We start from the raw sequence: 22,767 nt of genomic DNA, 5'->3' as shown, positions 1-22,767 counted from the left end.
TAACATTAACAAATACATGTTTATTATACCATTAAAGAGTATGGACAAAATAAATTTAAAAATTAGTAATCGTTTGCAATCCTGCCATAGATACTAACAAGTCTGATATAACCAATAAATAGAATGATGTGCAGTGACAAGGCCCTTAATTTTCATAGGGTTAGAGATTTCAAAATGCTCTATTTCTCCCCCTTTTCTGGAGCACCCCTGTAGGGTTCCTAAGGTAAAATAAAATAAAATCCACTTCAGAGGCCCTTTAAAACAAAGTACAAGTTAAATGGAATAATCGGATGGAGAAAAGAGTGGGACCAGTAGCAACAGATGTGTGGTTGTGTGACACGAAATGTTTAAAACTAGCGAAAGGGGACTCAATAAAAATTTGATAAGCATTGTTTGCTGTTCACCAGTTGTAGTCTCAGAGCCACAGAAAGAAAGTACATATTTTCTAAGCTGCTTAATTACAGTAAGTTGAACTGCATATTGCTGGTCAAAGGAACTAACACTAAAACCAAGTCTGTGGTATGATTTACTTCCATTTTAGGGTCACATTCCAGGAAATTAGCATTACTCTTAATAATGACAGAAGAGGTTAGCTTCCTCTATCTGGCCTACACTGGGTTAGGTTGGAATACAGGAAACTAAAGCCACAACTGCTTGCTTTAAATACAGCTGGGGATACAAAGGCAGGCTTCAATGCTACACATACTTCTTCTTAGTATTCTGTTCATAGCATTTAAGACATGCTATGCATATTTGCACACAGAACAAAATATTACTGTTGTATCTGACATTTGGAAGGAAGACATAACAAACTGAGAAGGAAAGGGCACTGCATAACTTGGTAATTTTCTTCTTCAACTTTGGTGCCAGGAACATTAAAAAAGAAAAATCATGCTAATTAGCATCAATCTCCCAGTGAACTGAGTATATTCACAAAACTGAGTACAATTCTGAGGACTGAAGAACAGAAGATATGAAAAAGGGAACAGAAAAGCAAGATACTATTAGAAGAAAGAGTGAGTTGGAAAACAGAAATATTGGAAAAGAAAACTTTAGAGATGATGTCAATACAAAGCAAGGAAATCTCTCCCACAGTTAATGATAAGACCACAATCAGAGAAATGTCATCATTCAGATGTCATCATCCACATCTAAAACAACGTATTTCAAGAATTTTTTTACTATGACCCATAGAAATATACAGTTGGCCCTCCATATCCATAGGGCCCACATCCACAAACAACTATAGATCAAAAAAAAAAAAAAAAAAAGTTCCAAAAGGCAAAACTTGTTGTGCACCAGCAACTATTTACAGTTCAGAAATGATTTAAAATATATGGGTAGATGTGCGTAGGTTATATGCAAATACTAGGCCATTTCATATAAGGGACTTGAGCATCCACGATTTTGGCATGGGGTGGGAACCAACCCCCCTTGGATACTGAGAGACAAATGTATTAACGTGTAAGCTGGTATGTACATGAACACACACAAATTGAAACAATTTAATGAATGTGGGGTTTTTTGGTGTGTAATCAACTTTATTATTCTCTACTTCAACGTTTTGTAAACATTAATGTTGGGATTTAGTTACAGTGAAGATTGTAGCATATAATGACAGGGCAGGTAGGTCTGAGTGGGGCCTTAGATTCTATATTTCTAACAAGCTCCTAGATAATGCCAAGGCTGTTAGTTTGCAGAACCAGTAGCGAAATTACATTCTATTATATTCTATTTCATTAATGAAAAAAAAGTTAGCCATGATCCCCTTGTCTTGATTTCATGATTCACTAATTACATTGGAAACAAAATGTTACTGGAGCTCACCCTGAACTTTGAGAAACACCATTTTAAATAAGTGTGACCACGTGAAGACTCCAATGTCTCAACAGCACCGTGACGCCATAAAAAAACGATCAGAAAATGGAAAGTTGAACACATTTCCGTATGCCCACAAATACCACCAAAATGAAGAAGTTATTGTTGGCACATACTACCCAACTCCCTTTCATTTTCTTCCTTAGGCAGACATCTGAATTAATCAAATAGTTCAAACGATTCTGACAGAAGCACTTGTGATCTGGAACATCTGGGCATGAGTTGCTCTTTAGCATATATTGTATAGAAGCTAGACAGTCTCCCACCTCATTCCAAATATCAGAATACCACTGAGTCACTGTAAAGAATTTGAAAGTTTTATCTTAATCCTTTATGACTTAAAAGGCTTCTGACTGACCCCCAAAATCAAACAAAAATGAAACAAAACTTTAAGTTTCTACATTTCGAAAGACCAGCTGATGTTCCCACCTACAGAGCCAGTAAATACCTTTTTCCAAGTTTAAATTTCCTTATGTATAAAAAAGAAACATATTAGCCAAACAAATTAAACACAAGTTTTTGGGGTTTTTTTTGTTTTTAATATCCTGGATTTTCCTTCCCGGACAGTAGCAGCATGTTACCAACAAGATTTCTACAACCCCACAATCCCAAAATGCATTAACCCTCCAGACACTGTAGCAAACAGGCCTGCACTCAACAGCAGTGTGGTCAAGTTTAAAGACAACACAGTCCTCACTGTTCACAATATAACTCGGTTGTGTGAGTTACAAGCCATCCTTCTTTAGCCATATAAGGATCTACAGGCTGACGCAGTTCAAGGAGAAAACAGGGGTTGGGGAAACAGGGTGAGGACCCACTTCAGTACGTACATTTGGCACGGTCCCAATCTGTACTCACCCACTTCTTACTCGCTCCGACAAACTGGACCTCTGCCACATACATGTAAAAGAAGAGCCACAAACTCCAACGAATTAGAGTGACTGACGTAACTACTGACTTTGCATGGGTGGTGTCAGCTGTTCTTTTGAAATGTGCCCGCTTCATCTTTCCTCAGTAGGGAAAGAATGAAAATATAAAGTCACAAAGGCCAAGTCCATGATCCAGCTGTCTTCACCTATGACTTTCCCCTCCCCTCCAAAATCCTGCAGCTGTAGTTTTACAGGGGGTGACTCGAAGGAGGAAGAGAACATGTGAGCAAGAGTGTATGGGGAATTAAAATGGTCTGTATTAACAAATGCAACTCAAATTATCATATTCAGGTATTAAGAATTTGTGTGTTTTCCAAACACTATTAAGTTTCAGCAGGTTGAACAATCCTGCCACATAAAACCTATCCACTTAAGTCATGATTACGTCCTTTTTAAGCTGAATTCTGATTGAAAAACATCAGGGCTGGCCAAGAGACTAAAAATCCAGAAATGTTAGTCCAGCATAAAGTGACTTTGCCTTTGGTTCTCAAACGGTTTCTTCTGGAGACTGTCAGAAGACAGTTAGGAATTGTGCTTTATATCAAATCATTAATGCTATGTAACTCTTTAAACTCTGATTCATTTTTTCAAAGGCCACACAGTACCACAAAAGCTTTGGTCTTACTAGCTGAAAACAAGACAAATGTGAAGATTTTTTTTTAAATGTAAGGGAAAAATAAAACTAGATTTGATTTGAACATGGTAAAATCTTTTATAACCTGCCTCTAGTGCTGAAAGGCATTAATAATGATTAGATTTCATCATCTTCAGAGTTATAGAAACTAAAAAAATCTCTGAAAGTCCTACTTTCCAATTGATCATGTCCTATGAGAATTTAAGCACTATCACTTAACAGGCATCAGAAAGAGCCCATATAAATATTAAACATACTGAACAGAGAAAGGACTATACAACATTACGTGTAAAATTGTAAAGTAAAGCCGTATTCTCTAACAAAATATTCCAGGAACCCTAATGACTCTGCTACACTCTCTATGGCCCCTGTTAAGCAGCATCTTGGATGGACACACATTTCCTACGTGCATGCAAGCAAATCAGTCCTCACATCATTTTCAAGTATTACTTTATAAATTTTTCATTAATTTAATTCTAACCACTCACTACTACAGAGACCTATGGCATTATTGGCTCTCAAATTATTGATCTGAAGGCAAATTCAAGCTGAAATATACAGATAAATTGTCTAATTGAGGTACGTTCAACATGCAAATTTAAATTACAAAGTCAAGATTTTCATTAGAAAAACACTAATGTTCAAATTCTGCCAGATGTGGCAGAAGAGAGACTAGAATAGGACACACAGATTGTCAAATTTCTATAGAAAGTAATGCTTGCTGACTTGTAATACAGTATATAGGAGACTTAATCCCCTGGCCGCTCCCATCCCCCCCAAATCCACAGATTTATGGTAAAAGGGAACAAACTATGGAGCGGTTTTAAGTACTCTACTGATTTAGTACAAAAACTGGAAACTCAAACTATACGTGTATATTGCACAGGTAGACATATCCATCCTAATGAAAATACATTATCAATTACTTTATATCTGGAACCAAACATACATAGCTTAGCTATCAAGAAATAACACATAGATAAGACAGGGCTGGGAGGTGGAGAATTACCATTTGCTACTGTATCTGGGGAATCTTTCTCCAAATCTTTCCCATTTAACTCTTAGAACTTCACCTATAACATTTGGGGCTCAGGTCAAAGCGTCTAAATAAGCCAAGGCAGACCTAACTGAATTAGAAGGAGGAATAGACCTTCCTCAAGGACTATATGCCAATGTCATTTATTCACTTAGCAAGCTCTGATGGCAGATTTAGTCTGCAAATTTCAATTACAGATAATCAAATAAATGCTATTAAATGCTCCCATTTCTAAATAAGAATAATCATCTATGCCTTCTAAATGGAGCTCTTGCGAAGCACTGGCCTAGGGCACAGCAATGAATGAGGCTTAGAAAGTAGGTAACAGGATCGAACACCTGGTGGGAATTCATACACTGTAAATATGACAGATAATAATCCATACATACAAACTTTCATTTTTCTGATGAAGAAATTTACCTAGGACACACTGGTAACGGCAAAACCAAGATGGGAAACCAGAGCTTCAGCCTCCTAAGTCAGTATTCTTTTACTACATTATCTACTTCTACAGGGTCAGGCCCAGAGTTCCTAATACCTAGCTCAAATTGCTCACAAAGAAACGAATAAATACAAACATGGGGGGAGGGAAAAAGGAGCAAAAAGCTGCTCGATTTAAGAAAAAGGAAACCTATGAAAGACAGCAAGTCATACCCGGTTTACTTCACCAGAAACCTCAGCTAGTTAAGGGCAAGGAAGTAACTTCATTCCCAATTTCTATATTTTTATTCCCATGAAATTACTCTGACCACTCTTTTTTTTTTTTTTTGCACATTCTACATATACTGTTCTTTTTATTATTTATTTATTTATTTATTTATATGTATGTATGTATGTATGGCTGTGTTGGCTCTCGAACCCATGTCCCCTGCATTGGCAGGCGGATTCTTAACCACTGCACCACCAGGGAAGTCCCCTGACCACTTTTTGAAATGCACTGTTCCCTGCTTGTGCCCACAAAATGATGTGTAGATGTTAATAATTTTAGATTTGATGTACATAAAACTAAGCATATTGATGAAAAATTATCTATTTAGTAAGTTTTTACATAGGAAGCATTAAAAATTAATTCAACCAAACATCTATGGACTATTGCTCAGTAAATCCCTACTACAAAAACTTTACACTCCAAAACAATGAGCAATCCCTGAGCACCCAGTTTCACTTTTAATAGATGAAAACTACACTTATTCACACATGATAAAAACATGATGGAGGTCCTTCCAATCCTCCAGTCTTAGACTGGAAGAAATGGGTTTTGTTTGAATGAGTGACTGTTAAACCAAAAGATTCTTAGCACGTCTTTTGCCTTCACCAGTGTGTACCACAATCGGGTTAAGCAACAGCTGTTGCCAAAACAGGCCTTATTCCCTCCCAGTACTGCTTCAAGGTACAGAACGTGAAGGTGCAAATACATCTGCCTTTTGCCATTTGCGGTTCTACTGGCCTTGCAAATGTCTTCAAATAAGACAGATGGTCCCTGACACTGCACAGGCTTTCAGGGATCTATATTTCCAAAAATAAGAGGGCAGACATGAAACACGGTAAGTACACGTCTATCCCCTGAAGGTTTGAGTTAAGGCTTCCATCTAAATTTGGTTATTTAAATATAGGATCCTAAGCAGTCCTTGGAAATCTCTATGCTAGAAATATGATTTTTAATGTTTATTTCATGCCGTTACGCCAAATATCTAGGACATGGAACAAATAATATATATTTTACTAGATATATTATCAGGTATATTTGAACTTAACATGTCTATAAATGAGTCAGCTCTGTGTTCTCTTTCTACATAATTCATGTCAAATACTTCTGTTAATTTTATCTTTAAAATGCTAGGAAAGGCATTTCACTGAAGCACAGAGTAAATCAGGATTTCCACAATGACCTGGAAAATTAAAAGCCTGTTTGCTCCTCACTCTGGTGACCTTAATGTGGCAATCAAAATTCTCAGTAAATATAATAAAATTTGATGGAAATAATGCAAGTGAGCTAAGGGCAGCTTGCGAACTGGTCACAGTAAAAGAAAAAAAATTTTTTTAATAACAATGAAATAAATATAACCTTACTATCTAATAGGAGAAATCTAATGATATAAAAATGTCTGGGATGTGCTTCAAATCTCAGCATATGTCAAAAATGGAAATCTAGGGAATACATCTTACTCTCCCAAAACAAATACTACTTTCGGTTAGGCAAAATACATGTGTTTCAATGAAAATGCTAAATGTTAAGATAATAAAACCACAAACTATATTCTAAAAATTCTATGACCAAATGTTTGGGTGACTTACAGTAGTACTGTAAGAATTATAAGTAAAGTCACGATAGCAATTTCTAAATATAACCAACAAACCCTTCAGAAAACGGCTTAAGGGTATTAAGTCTTGTAACCTAGCCATAGCCAAGCATAAGTTATGAATACTATCATCAAAGTGTTTTTGGTCACTGTAATCTTTGTTAATAGGAAGGGGAAAAAAGAATAGTAGGAGGGGAGGGAAAAAAAGAAGAGTGGGTGGGTAATTTATGGAGCACTAAAGCTCTGCCATAGTAGAGAATTCATTACAGAAAACAACCATATAGAAGAAAAAAATACTAATAAAATGAGTTTTTGGTGGATGTGTGTGTGCACGTGTGTATGTGTGTGCCGAGTGAGAAAAGATAAATGATAAGGCAAATATGTTAAACTGCTCTGCTAACATTTGGGAAATGTGGGTATGCAGGAATTCCTTTTACTGGTCTTGTAACTTTTTTTTGTAAGACTGAATGAATCTCTATCAAAATGTTTAAAATTAAAAGCCAAGGACTCATTGTGGGACAAATAGTAATTATTCCTTCTAAACACTCCAAGATAGGGGACATGCCAAAAAGAAATTCAAAAATTTGGAAAAAATAAAATGGTTTGAGATCTGAGATTAAAAGCCCAGTAAAGACGGAGGAGATATGGGGATATATGTATATGTATAGCTGATTCACTTTGTTATAAAGCTGAAACTAACACACCATTGTAAAGCAATTATACTCTAATAAAGATGTTTAAAAAAAAAAGCCCAGTAACTAATAAGATACATGTATCTTGAACTAATATTAATTTCAAAGCACACAATTCAAATTCCTATCACTTAATTCATTAATAAATAATTATTAAACTGTCTAGAATATAAGGGAACATAATACACGTGCTCTGAAAATCTAGGAATTGTGACCAAGTTTTTAACAAGAAAAGGAAACACAGAAGTTATCTAAGTTCATAAAGTATGGTAGCACAGGAAGACACCAGATGATTAATAGTTTCTACCCATCTAAAGACAGAGAAAGAGTAGCAAGAGAGACAGTGAAAGGGTGTGTGATACAGTTTATATTTTTATTATGGAAAGTTTCAAATATATACAGAAGTAAACTCACTTTTCAACCTCCCCACAAATATTTTGAATTAAACTCTAAGATCACGTGATTTCAGGCATAGAACTTCATTTAGGATCTTAGTGGTGAAATTAAAATCAAGAGGAACAATTTTGAGATTAGATTCTTAGATTCAGGAAAGACTGACAACACTTTGTAGAATTCTACAATGCTGGGTTGGATCAAGAAGGTATAATTACGTACTGACTGACTTCTGTGAGTGAAAAAATAACTTTTAAGATTATGATTCAAGATTTAGTCCCATTTTTATTTGATTCTATGTCCCAGAAATGTATCATTACACAAAGAAAAAAATGAGCCACGTGTAAATATAAGTTCATAACCCCTTTGCTATCCATAGCCACTCTTATTTAACTTATTTTAAAATAAAGAAACTAAATAAGAGGAAAGGGAGGTAAAAATTCTCTTTAAATTACACTACTAATGAAGAGTTAAAAAGCTGATATCAATTTTTAAAAATACAGGCAAATGATTTGTATCATAAGATGTCTGATTTGGGAGCTCGGTTTGCTGTACTTTTCCCTTAATACACCACAACCTCAATTTCTGCATTCAGAAACAGGAATTTATAGGCAAACACAACTCCACTAGGTAGAGGGTCAATTTCAGTGTAATGGTGAAATCTGGAGCTAAAAGGCCTCGTCCTGGAGAATGAGTATTTCTTCTTACAAAAGTAGCTTCTGTAAACACTTTACCACCTAGCACAACAATATTAAACATAATGATACAGCAGCCACATAATTAAGTCTATTCCTCTTGTTGGAAAGACCTTGAAGACTATTTGAAGCCAAGATGGAGTTTTCTCTTGACTACCAAATACAGAATTTTAGGACAGTTGTTCCATTTGATGATGAAATAGGTAATTTGGCTATAGACATATATATTTTGGGGAACATAATGGAGTTTCACACTTGTTACACAATTGAATATCTAATGATCTTATATCTTAGACACAGCACTTCATTTTCAGAAACCCAAAGAAGAGATAATTTTATATTCCTAACAGGTAGGAATTTGAAAATTTTTTAAATAGCTAAAATAAGCACAAAGATATCAAGTGAGTCATCAAGAGTCTCTGAGGATGTTAATGACCAATCTGAGTAAAGCCTAAACCCTAGGACTCTGGATTTTGAAAACTATCCATAATATCACATTGTCCTGACACTAACAATAGATTATTATATGTAAACTGTACCTCAATATAGATGATTTTTTTTTAAGTATTAGAAACATGGTTGTCATATTAAGTTCTCTCCTTAGTATTGGTGTCAGTCAAAATTTGGGGGTCATTATAAATCCAGATCATGTCCACAAAAGCAAGAAAATGCAACTGCACTACTTTCAGACACAGCCACAAGGCAGCAACTATAAGCCTGAGTAAATGGATCTGGTTTTTATTAGCCAATACTAGTTTTCACAACTTGTCACTGCTTTGCTTTTTCTGTGAATGTGCGTGTACATGGCTGTTTATGAATGTGTTTGTGTATGTTCTATACTTTGTATTTAATCCGCTGCCATTAAGTCTCATGTGGGCTGTAAATGAAGAACATAATCAAAACCACCCAAAGAAAAAGTATGTTTTATTTCTGTGTATTTAATCCTCTAAAACAGCTACTAAAAAAGTATCAAGCCTGAGGCCTTACCCTGTTCGTTTGGTGATGGTCCCCAATGTCACTGGCTGCTTGATTTGTGCAAGAGGCATCAATACCATCAGGCTGGGGAGAGGAGAAAGCCGGGGGTTGCCAGGGTTGTTGTTGGCAAAATTATTGTAGGAGTCTTGGCTGTTGAGTTTCCCTACAAAGAGAAAAAAGAAAGGAAAAGCATCACCAAGTGAAGTTTCCTTCTCCGATAGGATTTGCACTGACTCCACTAATCTTTTAAGAAAGTTATCAGAGGCAGAAGGGATTCTAAAAGAATCATGGCTATATGGATGGAAAAAAAAACAAAGGACTCTGGTAATACCAAATGTGCATTAATTATAAACAGAGACTGTAGTGTTTGAGGATGGAGGACTGGAGGATACAGAATTGGATAGATGTTACATGGTTATACAAATGATTGGTATAAAACTTAATTATAATTTTATGGTGCTATAAAGAAATATAGGATAGTAAAAGAAAATAAAATGGCAAGATCTAAATTAGTCTAGAGGAAGCATGGAACATTTCCCTAAACAAGCTTGAGAGTAAGTGGGGAGAATATTCCAGCCATGGCGACCTGCAAAGGCTCAGAGAGCAGAAGAAACATGAGTCATAAGGACGTGTATCCATAGAATGTACCAGAGTAGACATAGGGTGAGACTGACAAAAGTCAATAGGCAAAAACACTGCCTTACTCCCAAAATGTACCACTCCCCACCATAAAATTAAAAAACATAAAACAACCCTTTATTTTATGATGGTATTAATACCAAAAAAAAAAAAACGAATAGGCATTATGGCTCATTAACAACCAGGAAAAACAAGCTCTGTGATATAAAATCCAATCTGCAGCGAGAGTAATTACTCTGCTCTCACCAATAAGCCAAATTCCTCTCATGCACTTATCTTTTCTCCCTCTCCATGGCTTTGCATTTTCCTGAACATCCTATAAATGAAATCACAAAGTATGTACGGTATTGTCTTGCTTCTTTCACTTGCCAATAAGCATCTGAGATTCATCCACTCTACATTTTCTTACATGTATCAATTCTTTCCTTTTTATTCCTGAGTATGATCCCATTGTTATGGAAGTACTTCAGTTTGTTTACCCAGTCATTGGCGAAAGGACATTTGACTTGTTTCCAACTTCTGCTTATTACAAATAAAGCTGCTATAAACATTTTTGAACAGGTTTTTGTATGAATGTAAGTTTTTAAAAAACACATAAATAATCTAGGAATGGAGTTGCTGATCATAGTAAATGAATGTTTTCATGGACATAATAATTGTATGTTTAAGATTATGAGAAAATGCCAAACAGTTTGACAAAGTAGCTGATCTTCACACTCTCACCAGCAAAGTATGACAGTTCCAGTTCTTCTGCATCCACACCAGAATTTGGTATTGTTACTCTTTTTGATTTTAGCTATTCTGGCTTTTACTTGGATTTCTCTAATGGTCAAAAATGTTTAGCTTGTTGTTGTTGTTGTTGTTCATGTACTTATTTGTCATCCATATATTTTCTTTGGTAAAGTACCTATGTAAAGCTTTTGCCAATTTTAAAAACTGGGTTAATATTTTTGCTGAGATATAATTCATATACCAAAAAATTCACCCTTTTAAAATGTACAATTCCATGGTGTTTAGTATATTCTACAGAGTAGAATCATATACTATGATCACTATCTAATTTCAGAACATTTTCATCACCCAAAAAGAAAGCCCATACCCATTAGCAGTCACTCTTTCTTTGCCCCACCCATCGGCTTTTGATACAGGAATCTTTTCTGTTTCTACAGATTTGTCTATTCTGGATATTTCATATAAATGAAATCATACAATGTAGCCTTTTGTGAGTGTTTCTTTCACTTATTATGTTTTCAAGGTTCATCCATGTTACCAAGTATCAATAGTTCAGTCCTTTTACGGGTTGAATAATATTCCAATGTATGGATATACCACATTTATACCAGTTGATGAACATTTGGGTTGTTTTAACAGGCTACTATGAATAACGCTTCTATGAACATTAGTGCACAGGTTTTTATGTGGACTTGTGCTTTCAATTTTCTTGGGTATATACACCTAGGAGTGGAACTGTTGGGTCTATATTTAACCTTTTGAGGAAATGCTAAACTGTGGCTGCACCACTGTATGAGGGCTCCAAATTCTCCACATCCTCAACAATATTTGTTATGGTCTATCTTTTTTATTTTATCCATCCTAGTGGGTGTGAAGTGGTATCTCACTGTAGTTTTGATTTGCATTTTAATAATGACTAATGATGTTAAACATCTTTTTCATGTGCATTTTGGTAATTTGTATACCTTCTTTGGAGAAATGCCTATCCAAAATGTTTACCCAAAATTGAGCTATCTTTTTATTGTTCAGTTGTAACAGCTAATTATATTCTCAGAATATAAGTCCCTTATCAAATACACAATTTATAAATATTTTCTCCCATTCCATGTGTCATCTTACACTTTCTTCATGGTATGCTTTGAAACATAAAAGTTTTTAATTTTGATGAACTCTTTATATTTTCTTCAGTTGCTTATTCTTTTGTTGTCATATCTAAGAAACCACTGCCCAGTCCAAGGACACAAAGATTTAGAGCTATGTTTTCTTCTACAAGTTTTATATATTTTTAGCTCTAACATTTAGGTCTCTGACCAATTTTGAATTAATTTTTATAAATGGTGTGAGGTAGGTGTTCAACTTCATTCTTTTGAATGTTGAATATCCACTTGTTCCAGCATCATTTGTTGAAAAGATATTCTTTCCCACACCAATGGATTGTCCTGGTACCGTTGCTGAAAATCAAACGACTATAAATGTAAGAAATTATTTACGGATCTTACTCTCAAATTTCAAAAGTTCTTTATATATTCTGGATATAAACCTTTTGTAAGATACACGATTCTTAAATATTTTCTACCTTGCTGCGACTTGTCTTTTTCTTCTCTTACAGATCTTTTAACAAGCAAAATATTTTTTCATAAATTCCACTTTATGAATTTGTTTCTTTTGTACATTTTTTGTTTCAAAAATTCAATCTAGGGCTTCCCTGGTGGCGCAGTGGTTGCGCGTCCGCCTGCCGATGCAGGGGAACCGGGTTCGCGCCCCGGTCTGGGAGGATCCCACATGCCGCAGAGCGGCTGGGCCCGTGAGCCATGGCCGCTGAGCCTGCGCGTCCGGAGCCTGTGCTCCGCAACGGGAGAGGCCGCAACGAAGGGAGGCCCGCATACTACAAAAAAAAAAAAAAATTCAATCTATAAACTTTTTAACTTTTATATTTTACACTTATTTACCACAGCCTTACAAATATGCATTTCAAATTTTTTTGTTTTTTAACCAGTGTCCTCAAAATAGTACTTATAATGTCTATTACTTCAATACTGTGACACTTGAAATCTGAGGCAAGTCAGGATGCATGATCTCTTTTGTTTTTTCCATTTAATGATATCCTGGCCTAATGACAAACTTCGAGCTAAATTTTGTTAAGCAGACATGTTATGTCAATTTGTACTGCTATCTGAAAATAAATAGAAAACACATACAGTCACTGAAAAGAAAGAAACGAGAATAGCAGAAGGGAACATACTATACTGTAGAGCAGAAGCACCCATTTGGACATTTACTATTTCTATATGATTTGGTGTCACCACCTTGTAAGCCTACCACTACAAAATTCAAATAAGTTACAAATCTCCCAGAGAGAAGGTTATGAAATATAAAGACAGAAGTTGGGATTACATTATCAATGTCCTCTTCAGATACAAGCCACGTGGAATTAGAAAATTTAGATCAGTGTGTTTGTTTTTTTTCATTTCCAAATTGTTTTGAAATTCTGCCATATCGGGATGACTTCTAAAATAGCCATTACATAAACCGCTACCCAAATACACACATACAGAACTCACTGAAGACAATACTTTTAACTTTCAAAACTCCTATAACCCTTGTTCACTTTTTTTCCAGGAGGAATAAGGACTGTGAAGCATCTCTGTCACTGCAAATGATGGTTTTTCAGAGGAACTTAAGATAGAAAACAAACAGACAGAAAAATCATGCTGAATTCCTTTTCTTTCTAAGACAGTCAGTGGTCTGTTATGCTTCTTTGATGGATCAGTATATCCAGCAAAACTTGCTGCTTCCACCTATATTTTGTCATTATCTGCAAAAATGCCAGCTGGGATTTTGATAGGGATTGCACTGAATCTGTTGATCAGTATAGAGAGCACTGCCATCTTAAGAATATTAATTCTTCCAAGCCAAGAACATGGGATGTCTTTCCACTTATGTAGGTATCCTTTAATTTCATTGAATACTGTTTGGATCTGAATCTAATTTGGATCTGAAATCAGACCACAACCAAGCCAAGAACATGGGATGTCTTTCCACTTATGTAGGTATCCTTTAATTTCTTTGAATATTGTTTGGATCTGAATCTAATTTGGATCTGAAATCAGACCGCAACACGAAATATGTCACAAGCTAATGAAATTCAAGGACTATGTTTAACACACACATTTCACAACGAGCAGTCAAATATTTGTGGAGTGCCTTAGCCTAAGATCACACACTGTGAGGACTGCATTCTTCGTTGTCACAAAGCTTACAGTCTAATATGCATGAAACAGGAATAATTAAGTGCTAATTGCCTAGCACTAAAGATAAGTACACACGGGATCAATTATTTGGAGAAGAGATCATAGAGCAGATGAGACATAACCTAGGCTTTGAAAGATGGATAAAATATGGATGAGAGCAGAAGAGTAGAAATATTCTGAGGATAAGGATAACATGAAGAGGAGAGCATGTAAAGTGATGCCACAGATGTGAGCAATAGTAAGAAGTCTCAAACTAGGAGAGAATTATAATGGAAAGCAACAGGAAGATAATATATTTCAGTTTTAGAAGAATATTTCAACTGAGGCAGAGGAGTAGGTACTTAGGTACCTAAATTCTTCAGCAAGGGAACAGCACAGATTTTGAGATCACTGAACTTTACAGATAGGATGTGTAGTCTAGAAAAAGGAAGTGATTTCACTGAGAAGCTCCAAATCTTGTGGTTTAGTTAGCCATAACTTAAAACCCTTTGCTGGCTCACCAAGATAAAACAACCTAAAGGGAGCATACAAGGTACATCACATCTATCCCTCACAGCCTTCTATCTTATTGTCAAGCAACACCCAAGTATCTATGAGCTTTTATTCTTGGTGTCTGTGTTCATGATGTAGCCTGTGAAACCCAATGCATCTGAAACAGTAAAATAAGTTGGGTATATTTCATAAGAATTCATAAGTGTCTGACATATTTTACTATGTGGTAAGTAATTTATAAAAAGAGTTTTCATGAAAGAAAAAATAAAATGGTCAACAATGACAAGGTTCAGAAAGGCAAACACAGAGAGAAAACTACTAACTCTGGTAATCTTCAATAGGGTAGCTTCACTAAAGAGGTGACAAACCATATGGAAAGGGATAAGTAAAGGGAGCGTTGATAGGAAATGATTCCGGTAATGGATACAGAACACAAATTTAAGGACTTTGGAGCTGAAAAGAAGCCGTTAACAAGATGAGATACTGTACCAGGCAAAGGTTTCATTCAACATTCATTCTTTCAACTCACACTTTTTGAGCTTTATTGGTATGAGGCCCTGTTCTAGTCCTGGATAAATAAGTCCAAGGGACTCCGAAAGAGGTCATAACATAATGAGACAGAAAGACTATAGGTCTTTAAATAATTTAGTGGGAGAAAAAGTGCTAATAAAGATATCTGCAAAACGTCTCAGGAACAAAAAGGAAGGAGACGTTTTTCATTGTTGTTTTAAAGGGAAGATATGCAAATTTTGAGTATAGAGGAAGGAACTTGGATCTTCTCATCCTCACTTTTCTAGTAGAAAATAAAGGATGAGAGCTGTGTGAACAATTAATTCAGGAATTAGTAAAATGAGGGAACTAGTTTAGACAAGAAATCTCATTAATTCACACGTAACGATCTATGTATAAAAATATGTTAAAAGCACAAAATTTAAAAATGAAAGTTCATACTGAATCAATCAAATACACAAAAATAGTATAATGATCCTTCTTCCCTTTTCAATTGTTCAAAGTCTTTGTTTAAAGATGATTTTCACTATCTCTTTCTTGTGTCATGGATTTTCTTTGAAAATGAAGCTAGAATCTAACAAACCCCCAGATTTACCCTCCACAAAAACTGTTAAGACTCCTCCAGAGTAGGAGCAGTATCTTACTAGTTGTTGACAGCTCAGTAAATGCTGAATGAACGGAGGAAATATATTTTTTCTCATATCCAGGAAGTATAGGAAAATACAGCCCTATGATCTATAGAAAAAAACTTAATTTTGGAGGGGACACCCAAAGTCCTTCAGAAGATAGCCAGGTGCTGGAATCCATGGCTTTCACTAGTCTCCTTAGTCTCAGGTTGACTCGGCCAGGAGCCTAGACTTGGTAACTTTAAGAATAGATCTTCAGACACTTCCTTATGGATATATCAAACCTAAATTTCCAAGCCAGGATTATTCTTGAAGCCTGAAGCTTCTTAATACAATGAGGTTCAGCAGAAGAAACTCGTAGTATCCTAAGCCTTGGATGTGGATTAAGTCTATCCCTCCATCTTATGCTTCAATTTCCCTTTGGACAGACAGGGAGAGTAGCACTTTCTGTGCTCCACCCTCTAGGCATATATATGATTGTAACAGTAAAATTAAAAATTTCTGAGATCAGTGAAGAGTCACTACATCAATTCTAAATGTCACCTTCAGCAACCATTCTTTACTATGCTTTTCTCTTTATTGTATGAGTACAGTGAAAATAGTGGAGGCTGTTTAATTGCAATTTTAGTAGTGGGCTTCATAAAACCTTAAAATACATATAATATTTCACACAGCATTATACTTACAAATTCCAGCTGGGAAAAGACCTGTAAGTGACAAATGCCATGAGAATGGATATTCTCACAGTATTTCTGGCACATCCAAACAGAGGAAGTCTCAAAAATCTCATGAGAAAATAAGCTCTTCTAAAACTCTCATCTCAGTTTTTTGGGCTTACTCTATATAGATAAACTTCCATAAGCCTTCAGGCTTTTGGGTCTTTAACCAAATCCACCAGAGCTTTGATCCTTTAGAGGTTTACCAGTCCCCAAGATAGACGGAGCTCTCTTGGGGTGGGGGAAAAATCCCAAGTTCCAATAAAATGCTTTCTCAATAAATTAAAGCAGGAATTCTATTTGGGAATAGAAAATCATTTAAAAATCAGAATTTTCAAAACATCCTTTGATGTTTAAAGCGATATTTTGTTTTCAGTTGTTTATTTGTTTACGGTTATTATTGTTTTTAATGTTACAATACAAAGCCGGAAGCCAGAACAGTTCACATCGGGGTTTAACCACTGACTTTTTGTATTTACTTCTACAAGTTTGCATTTTTGAAAAAGGAATTATGAAAACAACCTCATGTGCTCCTTTTTTCTCCTTCGTTCTGCCTTTTGGATGAAGAATACCTGCAGGTACGTTGGGGAAAGAAACTTTCAATTTCCACATTAACACACAGCTCCTCTGTCTGTGTGTGAGGCTGATGTGGTGTAATCTCTGTTTCCTAAAAATGTTTCTAACTTCAAAATGCCACCTTATCATGTATGCACTGTCCCGAAGTATGCTTTCCCAGACTTTCTATACTATAAACACACAGGGGGAAAATGGATGAAGTTGAGGATAAAAGAGAGAAAATAACAATGGGCTTTGTTGCTGTGCTGGAGGAACAGCCTGTCAGGTCAGCTTTGCAGAGGCATATTCCCAAACCAGCCATCATTAACGGACTCACTTCCACAGGAAAAAAAAAAAAAAAAAAAAAAAAAGACAGAGTCTGAAAACTCCGGACAAAAGAAATCCCTACAGACAAAGTAAAAACAAATTAAAAGACCCATTATAAAACACAGATGCTACAAGGAAAATAAACTTTCCAAGATTTACTGGGCTTTGACAAACTTGAACATTTGTGGAAAAGACATCAGCAACAACTCCCAGGTAATGTGGCTGCAAAGCTAGACTCCTTTCTGTTTTATCTTTACCCTCCCTGCAGAAGCTGCCAGGTTGGTATTCTTAGCTTCTGAATGCATGATGTGAGAACATGTGAATGTGGCAAAGTGCCAGCCACAAGAAATCTCTAAAAGCCAGCAAGATCCTGAGATTATTGCCCATTTCAGATTATGCTAAATATTAAAGTTAATACCGGTGTATCTGTGTGTACACCTTCATTTCTTCTTAAATGCAAACCAGAAGAGGAAAAATAAGACGTAAATGCAATTATAGGCCTCCTCCCTCCCCTTTAAAAAATTTCCCTATCTTACCATACTGCGAACTAAGACGAATGAGATCAGTTAAAATAACATTAAGCAATCAAGGGATCAGAGTTGTAGGTGAGAAAGTACCTTAAAACTGTATCACATCAGTGAAAAAGAGAAAACTTTTTGTTATAGGATTCTAGAGGCACAAGCTACAAATGACTGCTAATGAGGGTCTGAGGAAGATTCTAGGAACAGGAGGTGTAAGAAAATAAGAACTACAGTGGAATCAAGGGGACCAAATGGAGAGTGTAGAGGATAAAGAAGCATTGTCTTTTGTTGTCATTAGGGATGCAGGGATAAATATAAAAATGGCCAAGATTCGTGTGGAAAAAAGCAAAATGACACTAGGCAGTGTTGATGGTGCCTAAGGGAGAGCACAGCTTTTAGAAGGTCTGCATTATCTTCTCACTTTTTGACCCTTAACATGGACACAGACTTTATTCCTTTAGGCACTCCATTTTTTCTGAAGGTTTACTAAAGAAACATATAGAAATGAGACTCCTACAATAGTTTCAAATTCTGTTCTCATCACCCTTCCACACACCTGTCCACAAGATCCACTCTTGTTCTAGGATATAAGCCTCTCAGTCAGTGTCCTTGGTCTGCTAATATTTTGAACCCTTACATTTTGAAATTGGAGGAACGAGGCACACTAAGAGGCAATGTGGATGTGACAACCTGGCACTCCTGAGAAGATAAATATATAGGAAGAACCCTATTCCCAAATATCCCATTGTTATCCTACTTCAACCACCTTCTTTACTCTAAGACCTCAGGTAGATGGTCTACTCCCAACATCATGTCTTTCCAAAATAAAAATCGGGTAACAAGTTCATATGGGGCTTTTTTTGTGCTTTTTCCTTTCCACAGAAGACCAAAATGTTCCGTCTGCTTTTAGTATCCTGCTGTGGAATTGACAGGGATAAAAATCCAAAATATACCAATGAGTTTAACTAAGTTAACTCTGTAGTTGAAAAGCTCCCGACTTCTTGACTCTGTCAAAAAGAGTACAATGGTAGCTTGTTTTGTAACAATCACTGGAAATGTAGGCTCTGAAAAGCTAAAAACACTGCTTAGCTCTTGCTTGCCATCTAATTTAACATTAAAGCTTTCTCAGCCAAACACTCGATAATTATTTAATCAAAACCAAATAGAGTCCTTTTGGAATATATAAAAAGTATCCTGTGCAAACGGGAATTTCCTGAATGTGGGTTGTTTGGGGTTGACATTGGAGTCTCTGTTTCTCTTTTTCTCTCTTTCTCTCTTTTTTTCCCCTTTCCTAGATGAGAATGACAAGCTTCCCAGCTGCAGTTCCAGGACTTTCACCCTCCTTTTTGACCTTTTCTCAGGCGTATTCCAGTATAATCTGTAATCTACTCAAGTAGGAAGAGGAAACAGCAGCGCCCTGGTGAGAAACAGTGCCTTCTGACCCACATACCAAACTGGGCGGAAGCAATGCTTGTTCACAGGAGCCAAGGAGAGCAGAACACACACAATTAAAAGAAAATGAATAATACATCCCTATTTTTTTAAAGACTGTTAACAGAACAACCAAACAGTTTTGGTGACAAAGTGCAAGATAGGAAGCGTTCAAGGACAACTTTGACTAGGCACTGACTTGTTTCTCCCTGTAAAATTTTTGGAGAGTAATAGGTGGTGAAGCAAAGATACTGCAAAAATACTGCAAAAACATATATGCATTTCAAGCGAAACACGTGTTGCTTTTTCAACTAAACAGTTCACAACACAACAGACAGGTACTTTGGGGGAGCGGTGCGAAGGTAGAAAGATAAGAAATATCCCCCACAAAATTGACTTGAAAACAAGAATCCAATTTTTTTTTTCTTTTCAAGATGGGGTTGAGGTTTTTAATGATACTGTCATCACTCTTCCCACTACATACAAAGTAGCTGCACGGAACTTTGCACTAGTGCTTACTAAATGTCAGTAGAATTAAAACTTCACGTTCTGAAGACTTGAAACTGCACTATTTATCAAATATTAATCAATATATAAATTTATAGGGGTTCCCTGGTGGCAGAGTGGTTAAGAATCCACCTGCCAATGCAGGGGACACGGGTTCGAGCCCTGGTCCGGGAAGATCCCACATGCCACGGAGCAACTAAGCCCGTGCGCCACGATTACTGAGCCTGCGCTCTAGAGCCCACAAGCCACAACTGCTGAGCCCGCATGCCACGACTACTGAAGCCCGCGTGCCTAGAGCCCGTGCTCTGCCACAAGAGAAGCCACCGCAATGAGAAGCCCGCGAACTGCAACAAAGAGTAGCCCCCGCTCACTGCAACTAGAGAAAGCCCGTGTGCAGCAACGAAGACCCAACGCAGCCATTAATTAATTAATTAATTAATTAAAAGTGTATATATAAATTTATAAATATTCAAATACACAATGTGCTAGGTAGTTTCCTTTTCTAGTCTGAATACTTTTTTACCAGTTAACTATTATCTTAATGTGTTCACGACTGTTACACGTAAATGTGTTTTTCTTTCCTTAAATCCAAAACTCAATAAATTTAGAAAATTTACACATAAAAATAAGAAGTCTACAGGAACTAACTAACTGTTGCTAAAACTATATGTAGAACAAGATCAGTCTACACTACTCCAAAAAGATACTAAAGCTGTCTGAGAACAAGGATCCTTGGGATGCAAAAATAAGCCTAGAAAGGGAGATAAGTCAGAAACAACATTCAAAAAAAATACAAATAAGGGGAAATAGGAAATATTTCCAAAAAGTTTCAGAGATAAAAAGTGTATGGGGAAAAAAAAAAGTGTATGGGGACACGCACTGAAATAAACTGTAGGAAAATCTTCTGTCTGCATCTCCCCTCCACTATACTTTTGGCACAATTTGTTCACACAGCCAACCCAAATTTACAAAATGAATTTTTAAAATCTCCTCCCATAAGTGGGAAGTTCATTACCTTAGTTTATTATTCTTGCAGGATTCCAAGATTTGTGATGAAGACAATTTGTAAGAGCTGGTGCTCTTAATATTTAAGAAGTTTCAGCAATTTTTAATTCATTTTAAACACTAGGATTGTAGTTTACCACTCTTTACGCAATGAAAAATCAAGCAAGACAGTATATGGACTATATTTAACAGTAGAGGGAATAATGCAAACTGTTTGTAAAAAGAAGGAGAATAAAAAAAAAGATCTTGGGATTTTACTTTAAGAATCAAATTATTCCTAAAGATGTAAGCAATCTCAAAATTCCCCACTCTTCTGAATCGAAGAGTAGAGTTTTGGGACTAAGTGCTCAGAAGTGAAGACATTTAATAACCCTAGTGCAAAATCCCCAGAATTAAAAATCCCATAATCTAGCAGCACTTAGACCAAATCTGTGATTAAATGAGTTCCCCAAAGTATAAATAAATCCTCATTAAAATTCTTTTTTGAAAATATTCCACACCCATATCTCCCATGCTTATCTCGCAATGAATTCTGTATCATGTCAACAGATCAAACAGAAGCACTTCACTGTTCAAGGAAAAAAAAAAAAGAAACTTATCTGCATCATTCAATAAACATAATGCTATTACTTAAACTGTTGAACCTATAAGATATGGAAAAATGGGAGCTGGTACTGAAATAAAAAGAAACACTGTAACAAGATAAAATACTGAATAAATTGCAAGATTTAAGGTGTAATGTTTTTAGACTTGGAGGGCTCAAAATAATTTAACATTTGCAGAACTGGTCTTTTTCCAGTACATTAAACACTGTATACGAAGGAAAAATTAAATATTAAAATCAAAGTGTTTTCTGTTGAATAACAACGATCGTAGTAAAATGTAAGCAACTTTCATAATAATCAAAAAGATATAATTCAAAATAGCAATAGCAAAGAAGCTCCCCACAACCTCCTTCCCGCTCCCTTACCCCCACCCCACGGAAGCCTTCCTTCTTTTTACTTATGACTGTTAAGGATATTTTCTGGCTCTATTTCAGGATTATGACTCAGGTCATGAGAAGTGTCAAAGATGCATTTCCTTTAGATGGGAAAGAGCAACAGATTTTAACAACCATACAAAGATGGGAGTACTGTGCAAAAGAGCCAAATCAGCATTTTTGACAGCAGGGAAGATAAAACCTTTTATACTCACATATATTTTATTTCCAGCTTAAAAACATTTAAATATCATTCTATCAAAATATGCTTACATGTTCTGCTCAAGAAGAAAACAGGAAACCCATTCTCAATTTAGCTGCCTAAATTATCAACAATTTGTGAGAGTATTGTTCACCGACAAAAAAAGAAAAACAAATCAAAGTACACATATGAACATTAATAAATAGTTCGAGTCCTTGTCTTCCAAACTTATTTTTCCAAAAGCAAAACCATGAATTTACCTGTTTGCATAAAAACTCCTTTGACAGAAAGTCCTCGAGAATGAAAATCACAAAGAGGAGTGATACCATGACCACATCTGGGCACCTGAGAATGATGACTCTACTTCTTTCCCTGTAATTCTTCTGCCTTAGCAGAAACACTTTTTCTTAATCAGCTGGATTACTGCCAGAAAACCATAATCATTTATCAGTACTGTTGTTTTGTATTTTCTTTCATCCATGATTTTATCAGAAGTGTACACATTTCAATCCATTCCAAATTGTTAAGAATTCCCTACTAGTGATGATTCTCAACACGGAAAAGGGAATGGCCTGTCTCTTCTGAAGCTGCCAACAGCAACAATGCCCACACTAATTCCACTCTATCCATTTTGAAATAGTTTCACTCTTGCGCCTCATTCTAGCTTCAATATTCTCACCTGCAAAAACACATCATCCAATGTTAATACCTCTTTCAATGAACCTTAAATCCCTTTCCTTTT

At 35.9% G+C, this 22,767-nt stretch overlaps 1 protein-coding gene across 15 annotated transcripts in view; it reads right to left on the bottom strand.

The window, feature by feature from the left end:
• BCAS3 (BCAS3 microtubule associated cell migration factor) overlaps nucleotides 1-22,767 on the bottom strand; it is a 576,467-nt gene that overhangs the window by 326,839 nt on the left and 226,861 nt on the right. For all 15 annotated transcript variants that reach the window (XM_055090058.1, XM_055090057.1, XM_028498857.2 and 12 more), the window contains one exon: nucleotides 9,545-9,695. In XM_055090058.1, the coding sequence (XP_054946033.1) occupies nucleotides 9,545-9,695 (151 nt within the window). The remainder of the gene's footprint in view (nucleotides 1-9,544; nucleotides 9,696-22,767) is intronic.

Source organism: Physeter macrocephalus, chromosome 14 (assembly GCF_002837175.3).
Source record: "Physeter macrocephalus isolate SW-GA chromosome 14, ASM283717v5, whole genome shotgun sequence".
NCBI lineage: Eukaryota > Metazoa > Chordata > Mammalia > Artiodactyla > Physeteridae > Physeter > Physeter macrocephalus.
This window is presented reverse-complemented; position numbering and strand designations above follow the sequence as displayed.